The following is a 13180-nucleotide window of genomic DNA, read 5'->3' on the forward strand; positions in this document are numbered from 1 at the left end:
CGAGATGCCACATAGGGCGGTGGCTTTGGCCTGTTTAAAAGATGCGTCCTAAATATCCTTGGCATATTAGTACGTGTTTCCTTTGTCCTTCCTTCCCTGCTTATATCATGTATGTCCTTTTCGATCAAATATATAATCTTACGTATTAATGTGAGCTGTGCTCCATTTTATCCATCCATCGAGCATTCGAGTTGAGCCAAGGCTCATGCGCGGCACAGAGAATGCAACCAAAAATCCAGCTGAGAGCTGAACTTTAGTTGTGATGTGAGTAGTCAACAAAATTAGCTAGCTGCTTTAATACTGTATAATTCGATCTCTGCATGATGGATTTTTTTGAAGTTCACTTTGAATTTCAGAAAGATCTTCTCCTAAAATTTCTCAAAAGCCCACCACACTCTGCTGAAAATTACCGTCAGTATTTCAAGAAATTGTCTGAATGTAAAGAAAAAATCGTATTAAGGAAAATGATACATCCTCCACTTCAAATTATAAAGTTTTCTAACTTTTTTCTATTCGTATGTATACAGACACATTTCAATGTGTCTTCACTCAGTTTTGTCCCCACCGTAACATGTTCTTCTCGTTTGGCACATTGGATAGGATAAACTTGTGATTCTTTTTCTTTTTTAACCATGTGTGGACTTGTAATGTTTTTCTTTATGAATTATATATATATGTTCCTTATGTTCCATACAATCTTCTGTGTTGGTAGATGAAGTGGTATGGCATGCAAAGAGGGAAGATTACAGGAGTCTATATATCATGGGCAAAGTATGACGAACAAGTGATCGGCTACAACAACAACAAGAATAAATGGTTTAAGACTAGAGATCAAGCAGAAGAATATACTTGGACTTTGTAAGGCAAGCAGAAAATGAGCAACCATGAAGTTGGCAATAATAATGTAGCTCAGATCGGATATAGTAGGAGCAATCATGAAGTTAACAATAATGCAACTCAATGCAGGTGTAGTAGGGTAAAGGATTTCACAATCCTCCTCTAATTCATCGTGATTGTGTTCAATTCATGTGGTTTTTATGTGTTAGATGATAGCTTCTCTTTTACTTATTTTTAATGCTTTTAGCTTGTGGTTCTTCTATGTTATTTTATAACTTTTTTTTACTAATGTTTAATGCTTTTACTTGATGTATCCATTTCAATAAAACACTAAGTAAGTTATTCTGTAATTAGTTTTTTAAATGTATAGCTTTAGATGAGATGGGCCAATCAGTATTACATCTGTGAAAATGCTGCCTTGGCGGCGAATACGCCACCACAGATGTGAAATTCGCTGCCGCCACGGCGTGATTTTCCCCCCTGAAAATCATAGAAGTGACATGTTAATATGACACACCAGTATTGTGTATATTACTAGTGGCATGCCAGGGGCGCGCCACTGGTAAAACTTTTCAGTGGCGTGGTGGACTGACATGCCACTACTATTTAAGCTACTGGTGGTGGTCGTTGGCATGCCACCGTTAATATTTACCAGTGCGATATATTGGTGTCCTGCCAGATATACCAGATATACGCCACTAATGTTTATTTCGGCACGCCAACAATAGGCTGTTCTTTACTCGTGAAAGGATCATGCGTGGCTATCCAACAACGGAGTTTTTATATTTCAAATAATAAGAACCTAAATTTGAAAAACTCCTTCATATACCGCAAACTCGTGTATATTTTGTTGCGAACACACGAGCAAAATGATTCTACGAATCTGGGTGTCTGCAACGAATATTGAATTCATGTAGCGAATGTTTTGGCTGCAAGTGTTTGTCCTCCATGCCGCAGACGTGTGGTGATCTTTTTGTCGGGGATTTTTTGTTTACTATTTTATTTGTAGCATCCGTGTTTTCATAATGTTGCGATGTTTTTTTGAGTGATTTGACACACCATGTGTACATTTTTTGATGATGTTCATACGTGCACAACAAATTGCAGAAACGGGTGGTGGTGGCGGGTGGGTGGGAGGCTGCAATGCATTGCTGGTCCAGATTTTACTGTTTACTGTGTTTGGATGCATAGAAAGTGGGCGTGGAATTGGAATTTGGCCCAATTCTGCAAATTCTGCCGTTTGGACTGCCCTCGGAATTGATATGCGGAAAGATGTCTGAACCTGTGCAAATAGAGCGGCCCAACTTTCCGAGGTCTCAGCCTCGGAAAGGCTCGGAAAGTTGCCCCGCCCGTCTCCCTCCCCGCGCGACTGCCCCGCCCAGCCTCCCTCCCGTCCTCCTCGCGCCCGCCGCCGCCTCCCTCCGGCCTCCCTCTCGGCCTCCTCGCGCCCGCCGCCGCCTCCGTCCGGCCTCCCTCCCGTCTCCCCCCTCGCGGCCTCCGCCACGTTCCCCTGCCCCGCCTCCCTCCAGTCTCCTTCCCCGCGCCCGACGCCGCCTCCCTCCGGCCTCCCTCCCGTCTCCCTCCTCGCAGCCTCCACCATGTTCCCCTGCCCCGCCTCCCTCCAGTCTCCTTCCCCGCGCCCGCCGCCGACTTGTCGCCGCCGCATGCCGCTGCGCTCGCCACCGGCTCGGACTCCCGCCGTCGGATACCAATGCGCCCGCCGTCGCTTCCCCTCTCCAGCTCGGACGCCCGCCGCCGCATGCCCCTGCGCACGCAGCTTCTCATGCGAGCCCGTCGACAGCTTCTCCTGCAAGCCCCATCGTGCCCTGCTCCGGCCGTTCTAACAGCCCCCTTCCAGATTCAATAGGAATAAATGATTTATTTGTTTAAAATTTTCCAAATTCAACAAAATATAAAATTCCATACTTTGTACATCCAAATAGGATTTAGAATTGGTTACACCATTTGATTCCAACCCCAAATTCCAAACACATCCAAACAATAGAATTAAATTAGAAGCCAATTACTTTCCATCTTGGATTTGGAATCTTAGTCAATTCAATTCCATGCCAACTTTCTGTGCATCCAAACACAACTTAGTGAAATCCGATGACTGCGGAAGGGGCTTGTCTAAACACATCCCATTAGGCCAACGGCTGCCACATCCCTCGAGTCTATGTTCATGTGAAGTTTAGGTTGCGTTTGTTGATTCATCAATTCAATAATCAAAGTTAATAGGTTTCAATTTAAGACATTGCCAACACACTATTACATAAAAAATAGTTGCGGTATTTCTTCGATCCCACATATAAGATCTTCATGTATGTCCACAGTCTCGACATGAAAGAGAGTGTTGAAATATACTGCGTAGCCATTTACATCAGTTAGTTATACATGAAATTCACTGATATATTTGGTTGATGTCCGGAAATGATAACTATAGCCAATATGTTTGTCAGTTTAGTCAAATGGTGGGACCAGCCGAGCACATATCTAAACTTTAGTCAACAATCAATAGGTTGAATTTGCTAAATAGATCAACAGTTTGAACAGTCAGAGACAAGATTTCCATGCTTTAAAGTTATGGTTATGCAGAACCTTTGACCAACCACGACGATGTGGACATATCAAAGCGTACCATCCTTAGTTTTGTCATAAATGTGTTTGTACTATACTACTCCTACATTTGGGCCAAGCTAAATCAGGTGACTACAAACACCACACTCAACCTGATGTCGCAGGCAATTTGGAAAGAAAGGAACTGGTGAGTGTTCAGAAACATAAGCCCATGCATCCAACAGGTTATCTAGCAAATCAAGACAGACGCATTCTTCTAATCACATGTAGCTCTTCTGCATGGTTCAAAAAGAAGAAGGTCTTCTACATTATAGTGCGTCATCAAATGAAACCGAATAATCGATGCGCTGCTGTCCAGGCTCTCTGACTGACCACCTCCCTCCCATGCATCCTTCGGCGCTTAACACAGTGTCACTCGCTTTCTTCTGATCCGTATGGAAATCTAGGAACCGCATGGTGTTCGATGGCGACCAAATGGCCACCGCCCGCGTTTGTCTCTCTAGTGATGGATTTTCTACGTCTCTAGGCCGTTTGTGCCCCGCGGCATGTAGACCTTACCACTTTCCAGGCATGGATCGACCGTGTTCCTTAGGGGATATACAATGATGATATCTTAGTAGCGCCACGTAGGATAAATGTTGAGATGAAGGAGAGAATGTTTAAAAAATAGTTTGTCTTCTCTTAATTAAGAGATGATCTCTTAGCACAATCTCTCTCACCACATATTTAGGATATATGGTTACTAGAGATAAGGCTGAAAAATAACCCATTGTTTACATCATGTTTTGTTGTCATATCTAAAATACGTGGCGAGGTTAAGATAGGAAGGTCTTATCAACCATTGTTCATGCCCTTAGCTCCCCCCCTTAAAAATCCCCGGGGCGGCATGCCGCCACCATATGTGTCGCGCATGGGTCGTGACGCCACTACCATGTACCTTCCTTCTTAAATGAGAAAATGAGACCACATTCAGGTGGGCGATCGCTCCTGTTGCTTCCCTAAAAAACTTGAATAATTGATGAAGGTAAGATCCAATATTGATTTTCTCCTTTCCTGCGTGAATCTCAATGTGGAGCCATCAAATGGCTTATGGCATCGACTTTGACAGCAAAATATGATGGTTAAAATCACTCTCATGTATTTGGTGGAATAAACTACCAACCTAAGAACATCTCCACTGGCAACCACCATAGCGACTCCAATAGCCATATGGGGTCCGACACTATTTTTGGGCCACATCAGCGCCCCAGCCCCAAAAAAGTAGCCGACCACTTTTGGATCCCAATAGAATAGTCGGCACTCCCTCTTTGGACCCTATGGTCGGGATGGAAAGCAGGCGCGTCGGTGCTCCGCGCCACGTTGGATTTATCCAGCGGTCGCACCTGGCAGCCACATAATCTGAACCCTACAACTAATCCCCAATTCCCCCTCCCGACCGCCGCTTCATTCTCACGCCTGCCACTCTAGTTCCCGCCCCCTCACTAGTTCGTTTCCATAGTGTATCACATGTCAATTCGGTTTTCCCATGTTGATGCCTTGCCCACCTCTTTGCTAGATGTACGACGTGCCAAAGGCATACACGGAGGACAAGGACTTCGCTTAATGCATTTCTTCCAAAAGCTCGAAGGTCTGAAGAAATGGGACAAGGTCCGAATCACTCTCAAAGGAGACGGCGATGAGGAAGATGGACCACTCCCCTCCACGGCAGCCTCAGCTGGTAACCCAATCGGTAACATGAAAGACAAGGACGAGAGGAATCAGGCGTCCTCTTTGGCCAGCTTTTTGATGCCACCATTGAGAAGATGGTTTCATCTTTCTCCTCCGACAACAAAGAGAGGGATGAAAGGGGTGCCGCCCTGTGGAGATCCATGTTGGACAAGCAAGCTGTGAAGTTAGGGATTGAAAGCGAGAAGGTGAAAGCCGCCAAGATGGAAGCCCAAGCCAACATGATGAAGTACATGAATAAAGCATCAGACATTACATTGCCAAGATGTCGCAAGAGGCCAAGATCTTGATGGCAGACATGTCAGGCATGGATCCATTGACGAGGTCTTGTCACGAGATTTACAGCGATTGCATCAGTAAGGAGGTGATGGCCGCCCAAACGTCCGCGACAACGGCGGCCATGGAGATGGCAACACCACCGGTGATGAAAGTGTTGTAGTGATCGATGAGCCGGATGTGATGGAGGTGCCCGTAATGTTCATTTGATCTAGCTGGCCATGAAGCCCAAGTTGTTTTTTGATAGCCGGGATACGATGGTGAGTTGGTGGCCGGATGTGTTGACCCAACTAGATTTTGAATTTCTATTCAAAAAACTAGATTCGAATTTCTACCCCTATTTGAGAGTTTTAATTCATTTTGGGCCAATTTCTATTACCGGCCGGGCTATTGGGATCGTCGGTGTGGGAACTCCTCCCTATATCAAGTGAGGTACTGTGAGCGGCCCCAAAAACGTTGTGGCGACGCTGCCATCCGCGCTTATTTGGGGATGACCGATGGAGATGCTCTAATTGAACCTTTCATCTGGAACACATGATTTTTCAACTGAATTTTACGACCCACCAAGTACTTGGTTTTTTCGTGCGTCCCTTGTTTGTCCTGTTTAAGTCCGTTTTCAAAGCTCCTGTATCCAGATCCTTGGCATATTTGTACGATAACGTTGTTCCTTTCTTTCCTTTATGTCATTTTCCCATCAGACATTTCCTACCTCTTAAAATGTGAGCTGTCCTCCATGTTATCCATTCATCCATCTATCTAGTTGAGTCAGCTCCTGCGCGCGGCGCCCAGGATGCAACCAAACTTTCAGACTCTAGGTAGCTGAGAGTTGAACTTATTTACTCTGTGCCAGTAGTCGTCAATTACAGCTAGCTAGCTAGCTGCTTCGATTTCACATCTCCTGCTACTTCATCTCTTCCTATAAATAGTGGACTCGATAGAGCTGATTCTTCACACCAACAAGCCGAGCAAGGAAGAGAACTCATCCATCCACCACCGATGGCGATCGCAAGCTGTAAGCCAGCCTCCGTGATGCTCCTCCTCGGGGCCCTCCTCTTCGCCGCCACCTTCCTCGCCGTCCCGGCCGCGGCGACGGGGAAGACCGGCCAGGTGGCCGTCTTCTGGGGCCGGAACAAGGACGAGGGCTCCCTGCGTGAGGCCTGCGACACCGGCACCTACACCATCGCCGTCATCTCCTTCCTCGACGTCTTCGGCCACGGCAACTACCACCTCGACCTCTCCGGCCACGACGTCTCCACCGTCGGCGCCGACATCAAGTACTGCCAGTCCAAGAGCATCCTCGTCTTCCTCTCCATCGGCGGCTTCGGCAACCAGTACTCCCTGCCCAGCCCCCAGGCGGCGGCGGACTTCGCCAACTACCTCTGGAACGCCTACATGCTCGGCACCGCCAAGGGCGTCCACCGCCCCTTCGGCGACGCCTTCGTGGACGGCATCGATTTCTTCATCCAGAACGGCGCGCCGGACAACTACGACGAGCTCGCCAAGCGGCTCATCGAATTCAACAAGGCCTACCGCGCGAGGACGCCCGTGCAGCTGACGGCGACGCCGCGGTGCCGGTTCCCGGACCGGAGCGTCGAGCGCGCGCTCTCCACGGGGCTCTTCACACGCATCTTCGTCAGGTTCTACGACGACGCCCACTGCGCCGCATACTGGCAGCAGGAGTGGAACAAGTGGACGGCGGCGTACCCGTCCGCGCAGATCTTCGTCGGGCTGCCGGCGGGGGAGAAGAAGGTTGGGTACGTGCACCCCAAGAATCTTCAGGGCGGCCTTTTCTCGGTGGTGCAGAACGCGGCCAACTACGGCGGCGTCATGATCTGGGAAAGGTACGACGACAAGCGGACCGGCTACAGCAGCTTCGCCAGCAAATGGGCTTGAGCCTCCTTGAGCTTGAGCTAGAACTACATATCCATGCACGTTTCGCTGTCACTGTGTAGCCAAAGTGTGCAGGCATGAGCTTGCAAAAATAAACTGAGGCATGTGCGAGAATAAACAAGTAATAACAGTTATCTACGCTCTGGAATGAGTATTTACATGTTCAGTCACTTTAGTTGTCACTGTTCGAAATGAATTTTAGTAGTAGTATCGTGGACGGGTTATGTGAAGTTGCGGTCAGGACATGCTGAGGTGTCGATGGACACCTACTGGATTTAATATCATGAAATCATACTAGTAATTTACTACTCTATATCAATGCATGGCATGTCTGCCCAGTGGTGGCACATGTGTTGGTTTTGATAATTCAATCTTGGATGCCGAGGACGTGGAGCATCACAAACTAACAATTTATGGTTGGAATGTAGCATTCCACCCGACCAATTGGAAAGGGCAGTACTCGGCGTCCTGGAGGATTTGATTTCCCACTTCCTGGACTCGGGCTGAGCCTGTCGAAGACCTTACCGGAACCTCGTAGCAAAAAAAAAAAAAAAGGGTTATTGTAACAAAAGCTGATATCGTTGGAGACATCGATGGAGACCTCATTGGAAACCTCGAAGGAGACCCGGCAGAAAACATGTTGTGCAATTGTAGCAAAATCGCAAAAAGTTGTAGAAAAAAAGTTCCTATGTTACAAATCCACATAGCGGATATCTAGCCGGAGACATCGACGGAGACCTTGCTTGCAGCAGGCAGCTGCACGACCCAAGGTTGCAGCACCTCCGTCCTCCCAAGGCAGCATCGCCTGTAGAAAGGCCACCCTCCGCTGGTAGTAACGTTGAACGCCCAAGGTAGCAAAACCGGCCTCCGTTGGGAGTAACGCCGAAGGCCTAAGGTAGCCAATGCACCCCTTCGCTAGTAGGAACGTCGGATGCCCAAGGTATGGAAGACGGCCTCCACCGATAGCAACGCCGGGCGCCCAAGGTAGCAACACCCTGAACTGCAAGTAGGAACACCCAGAACCGCTCGTAGGAAATGTTGACTATGATGCTTCAGGCGCACAGAGACATGTGGGGCCGATATAGGACAACACTGCCACCACCGCGTCCGCATTCTCGCCCAACGCGCTCGATCTTGCTGAGGCACCAACCTACTCAACAACGGTACATAGGATTTGTGCGGTCGATGGGGAGGCGGCGTTGGCTTCGAAGATCCACCACCGCGCTCATAGTTCCTTCCCCCACGCTCATCTCGCTGATGCACCGTCCAATGTTGGTAGCGGTACACGGGATCCACATGTCTGATGGTGAGGTGGAGTCGCTGTCGAGGAAGCCCTAGTGGCTAGGATCCGTGCCAGTCGCTCATGCTGCGGGGCACCTCTGATGTCTCTCGGCGGTGGGGCTGCACGAGGGGGCGCGTGATGCTGGGGCTGTCATGTGCGTGGCTAGAGATACGGTGGTGTGTGTGGTCGGTTCTCCAGCGGTGTGTGGCCGGGAGAAGGGAGAGCATCGAGCAGTCGGAGTTGGAGCTGGAGAAGATGGAGTCGAGGGAGGAGAGGATATGGCTGGAGCTGGATATATTTTAGGGGGCGGTGACACGTGGGGGAAGGCAGCCTACATGATTGGTTCGATCGGACGTACATCCATCGATCCAGAGGTTGCCAACTCGTGATCCCATGGGGAGATTGGATCATTTTATAACTGGAAATCTGCTTTGTAATTCTAACGTCCGGCAAGCAAGGAAAATGGACAAGCACATGTTGTGCTTTTCCAATTTTGTTTGGTAGGTATATATAATGGTAGAAAAGACGTGCCATCTATTAAATATCCATATCATCTGGAGAAGATAATACATATAATTGGTACAATACATCATCTCTAACAATAAATGTGTTGCTATGGAAAGATGAATGGCACAATGTGAAAATTGCCTTCTCTTCATAAGAGTTATGAGATTATCCTTTAGCTAAGTAAAGACAACCTTTTAACTTTCTCCATTCTCTATGCTCCAACTAAGAAAAAATTGATAAGGAAAGTATAAGGAAAAAGTGATGTCACTCAATCGTACACTCCATTGTACACGCCCTTATATCTAATGCAATGTGGTTAGACACAAGTAAATTCCTCCACCGCAAAAAAAAAAGAACACGAGTAACTTCCGTATTTCACCATTTATTTCCGCTCACTGTCAAAGATTATCGCATTGAAAAAAATTGTCCCCAATTTTAGCCTGGTTAGGCATTGTTCATTCCACCTTTTCCCGTGATCTTTGCCTTTGTTGTGAGTATCGTTGTTGTCTGTTGGCAAATTAAGCCTTTGCCGTGTGTCCAATAAAATGCTCATGGCAAATCGTCAGACACATGGCAAACATCCGTTTGATGTAGTGCCTCTCGAAGAAGATTTCCCCAATCCTGAAGCATTGGCCTAGTTAGTGAAAAGGAATACTGTACTAAGCAATAAGGTACCAAAAAAGATATTCACAAGTAATACTTAAAAAATAGTATTGATTTCTATTCATCTTAATTTTCAATATTATTATGCGTAAAACTTTGCTTAGAGGATTATATGTAGGAAATTGAAATTATATGTCTGTTATTTAGAGGTTCTGTACTATTGACAATTGATCATGTGTCAGGTTGGCACTGTATTAGACGTCACATGGACGCCATTTGTAGTAAACGATTACATGTTGTTTGTCTGATAGTGAAAAAATATCCATTTGGAATATTTGAGTGGTACCTTTCCCAAATAGTTATTAAAGTTTGTATTAATTTTTTAAAATTTCAAATTATAATGGAATATAGAGTAAATTAAATCATTAAAAATTATAATATTTTTGTCATTAAAGTTCCCCAAAGAAAACAACCTAAATTCTACAAAGTATGATTGGATGATTTAAAGTCCTTTAACTATATTAAATTCAATTTAAGTTGGGAACTAGTTTATAAAAAATTCAGTAAATTACATAATAATTTATCGTGTAATCCTAGTAACTGTGAAGTCTGTCACTAAGTTTGGAAGTATAGTGGGTAATAAATAATTTTTTCAATGTTTATGAGTACTTTGATATTTCATTCCAAATATATTGTGATGTGACAATGTTGCTAGTGAAAAATGAGTCTGACAAGTGGGTCATGTAAACAACGGGGCGAGATAGGTTGGATGGAGGTTTTGGCGTCTAGAATTACCTTTTGATGCTATAGTTTGCTTCACTTTAAACAATAGGAGATGAGACTATATGATCTTCAATAGGAGTCAGGCTAAGAGTCGAAGAATGGCTTTGGCTCCCTAGCTCCAGTGATCCCTTTGCACTATTTATTAGGAGTTTCAAAATAATATGAAAAGTATTGTGTACATTGTCAATGATGTGTCCTACAAGCATGCAAATTCCCAATGCGTTCTTTGTATTTTAGACAATGCAAAAAATAATAAAATCTGATAAAACTTAGAGATTTAAAAATATGCATAATCAAATCCACACTTTTGTCATTCTTGGGTGGGTCGGTATTTAAATTATTTAAAACTAATATTTTATGTGTTTATGGAATACAACATTGCTACATCGGTTTTCTTTTTCATTATTTTAACTCGTAAGTATTATTTCTACTCATTCTATATTTGTGGATGTACTCCGTCCACTCCAAATTACTTTGAATGTTATTCAAACTTTGTATTTCAAGTACCATGTCTGTTAGTGTTTGTCAAAATCAAAATTTGTAAGTTTAACCTAATATATAGAAAATATATTTTACAACTTCTTTTTATGTACTTGATCAAAATTTATCAAGTTTGACTTTTACCAAACGTGAAACTAACTTGAACAAGAGAAAGAGGGAGTAGTGCTAGTGAGAAGGTGACCCACCTGCTAGTTTTGTGGCTGGTATATCATATCACTGCAATGTCGAGGGTATACAAAGTCAATGGTGGCTAGCTGGCAGAGCGGTACTAGTGTTGGTCAACAAGTAGTGGATAATATTTTCATAAATATCATGTGCTGGAAACGGAGGATATCCTCCACATGCACGTCGGCGGCTTCCTTGGTCAATCTGGCTAACTGGCGTGGTCAACATGCATTGCGGCTATGTGTTCTTGGACCATGTCAACAAATTCATCACCGTCCTTCCCGCCATCAATCATGTCCTACCCGCAAAAAAAATCATGTCCTTCTCGATCGGTTGGGCATTTTGCCACTGCGGGTGAGCTGTCATCCATTCTGCTATCTTACACACGTGTGATCTCGATCCATCCAGTCAGCTCCATGGAAAAAATCAACTTAATTCCACCTCATACATGAAACTAGCCGCCTCACTCAGACACCGGAAGCCACCAAAAGCTACCTGAAGTATTCCTCCTTGCTTGTGAAGTCATCCATTCCTAGCTGAAAATGTGTTACAGACTTACAGTCAACTATAGCTGCCTACCTAGCTTGATTCCATGTCTCCTTCTGGAAGTGTCTCTCTATAGCTTGTCCTGTCTTTCTCTCTCACGACAATCTCTATATATACTGAGCTCCAGCTGCATAATCCTTCACCCAAAACAACCAAACCAGTAAGAAAGCGAGACTTACATACAAAGAAGCTAGCTAGGAACCATGCACCCAACCATGGCGCTCGCACGCCGGAGGCCTGCCTGCCTCCTAGCCCTCCTCTCAATCCTGGCAGCCTCATTCCTGGCCGCGCCAGCAGCGGCGGCGGGCAAGACCGGGCAAGTGACGGTGTTCTGGGGCCGGAACAAGGACGAGGGGTCCCTGCGTGAGGCCTGCGACTCCGGCAGGTACACCATGGTCACCATGTCCTTCCTCGACGTCTTCGGCCACGGCAAGAAGTACCACCTCGACCTCTCCGGCCACGACCTCAACGCCATCGGCGCCGACATCAAGCACTGCCAGTTCATCGGCGTGCCCGTCTCCATCTCCGTCGGCGGCTACGGCACCGGCTACTCGCTCCCGTCCAACCGCTCCGCGCTCGACCTCTTCGACCACCTCTGGAACTCCTACTTCGGGGGCTCCAAGCCCGGCGTGCCCCGCCCGTTCGGCGACGCGTGGCTCGACGGCGTCGACCTCTTCCTCGAGCACGGCACGCCCGCGGACCGGTACGACGTGCTGGCGCTGGAGCTGGCCAAGCACAACATCCGCGGCGGGCCGGGCAAGCCGCTGCACCTGACGGCGACGGTCCGGTGCGCGTACCCACCGGCGGCGCACGTCGGGCGGGCGCTGGCGACGGGGATCTTCGAGCGCGTCCACGTCAGGATCTACGAGGGGGACGACAAGGCGTGCAACGTGTACGGGGCGTGGCAGGACGCGTGGGACAAGTGGACGGCGGCGTATCCGGCCACCAGGTTCTACATCGGCCTCACGGCGGACCAGAACTCGTACCAGTGGATACACCCCAAGAACGTCTACTACGGCGTCGCGCCCGTGGTGCAGAAGAAGGACAACTACGGCGGAATCATGCTCTGGGACAGGTACTTCGACAAGAAGAGCGACGACTACGGTAGCTTGATCAAGAGCTACGCTTGAGCTACTCAGCTACATCCTGCATCGCGTCGTTTCCTAGTGGTGTAACAATAAATTGTGGTGTTTGTGGTAATTGTAAGAATAAAGTGAGACCTGTGAATATACAGGTTATGGTTTAATCCTCTGGTTTTAGATAAAAGACATGAGTTGTCAGATTTAAAATTAATAAAGCCCGCGCCATTTAAGGAAAGAAAAAAGTTAGCTAAAAAAACCCGAAACAAAATGTTGGCCTTCCCCTAATACTACCTCTGTTTGAAAGAATAAAGCGCCTTTTGTTGTGCTTTTTGTTTGACCAACAATTACTTCAAATATATAAAGATTGTTTGTATGAAATTAACATTATTAGGAAGTGTTTTTCAAT

At 46.5% G+C, this 13180-nt stretch overlaps 2 protein-coding genes across 2 annotated transcripts; both read left to right on the plus strand.

The window, feature by feature from the left end:
- Positions 1 to 6207: 6207 nt before the first annotated feature.
- LOC127294609 (xylanase inhibitor protein 1) lies at positions 6208 to 7471 on the plus strand. The gene has a single exon (XM_051324464.2). The coding sequence runs from the start codon at positions 6412 to 6414 to the stop codon at positions 7306 to 7308; it is 897 nt and encodes a 298-aa protein (XP_051180424.1). The 5' UTR covers positions 6208 to 6411; the 3' UTR covers positions 7309 to 7471.
- Positions 7472 to 11819: 4348 nt separating this feature from the next.
- Positions 11820 to 12938, plus strand: LOC127294608 (xylanase inhibitor protein 1-like). Its single transcript, XM_051324463.2, has one exon. The coding sequence runs from the start codon at positions 11896 to 11898 to the stop codon at positions 12820 to 12822; it is 927 nt and encodes a 308-aa protein (XP_051180423.1). The 5' UTR covers positions 11820 to 11895; the 3' UTR covers positions 12823 to 12938.
- The last annotated feature ends 242 nt before the right edge of the window (positions 12939 to 13180 follow it).

The sequence above is a fragment of the Lolium perenne genome, chromosome 4, assembly GCF_019359855.2.
Source record: "Lolium perenne isolate Kyuss_39 chromosome 4, Kyuss_2.0, whole genome shotgun sequence".
NCBI classification, from domain to species: domain Eukaryota; kingdom Viridiplantae; phylum Streptophyta; class Magnoliopsida; order Poales; family Poaceae; genus Lolium; species Lolium perenne.

Bases quoted from the DNA above. Each gene is read 5' to 3' on its own strand.
- LOC127294608 (XM_051324463.2), top strand. From the start codon at position 11,896: ATGCACCCAACCATGGCGCTCGCACGCCGGAGGCCTGCCTGCCTCCTA.
- LOC127294609 (XM_051324464.2), top strand. From the start codon at position 6,412: ATGGCGATCGCAAGCTGTAAGCCAGCCTCCGTGATGCTCCTCCTCGGG.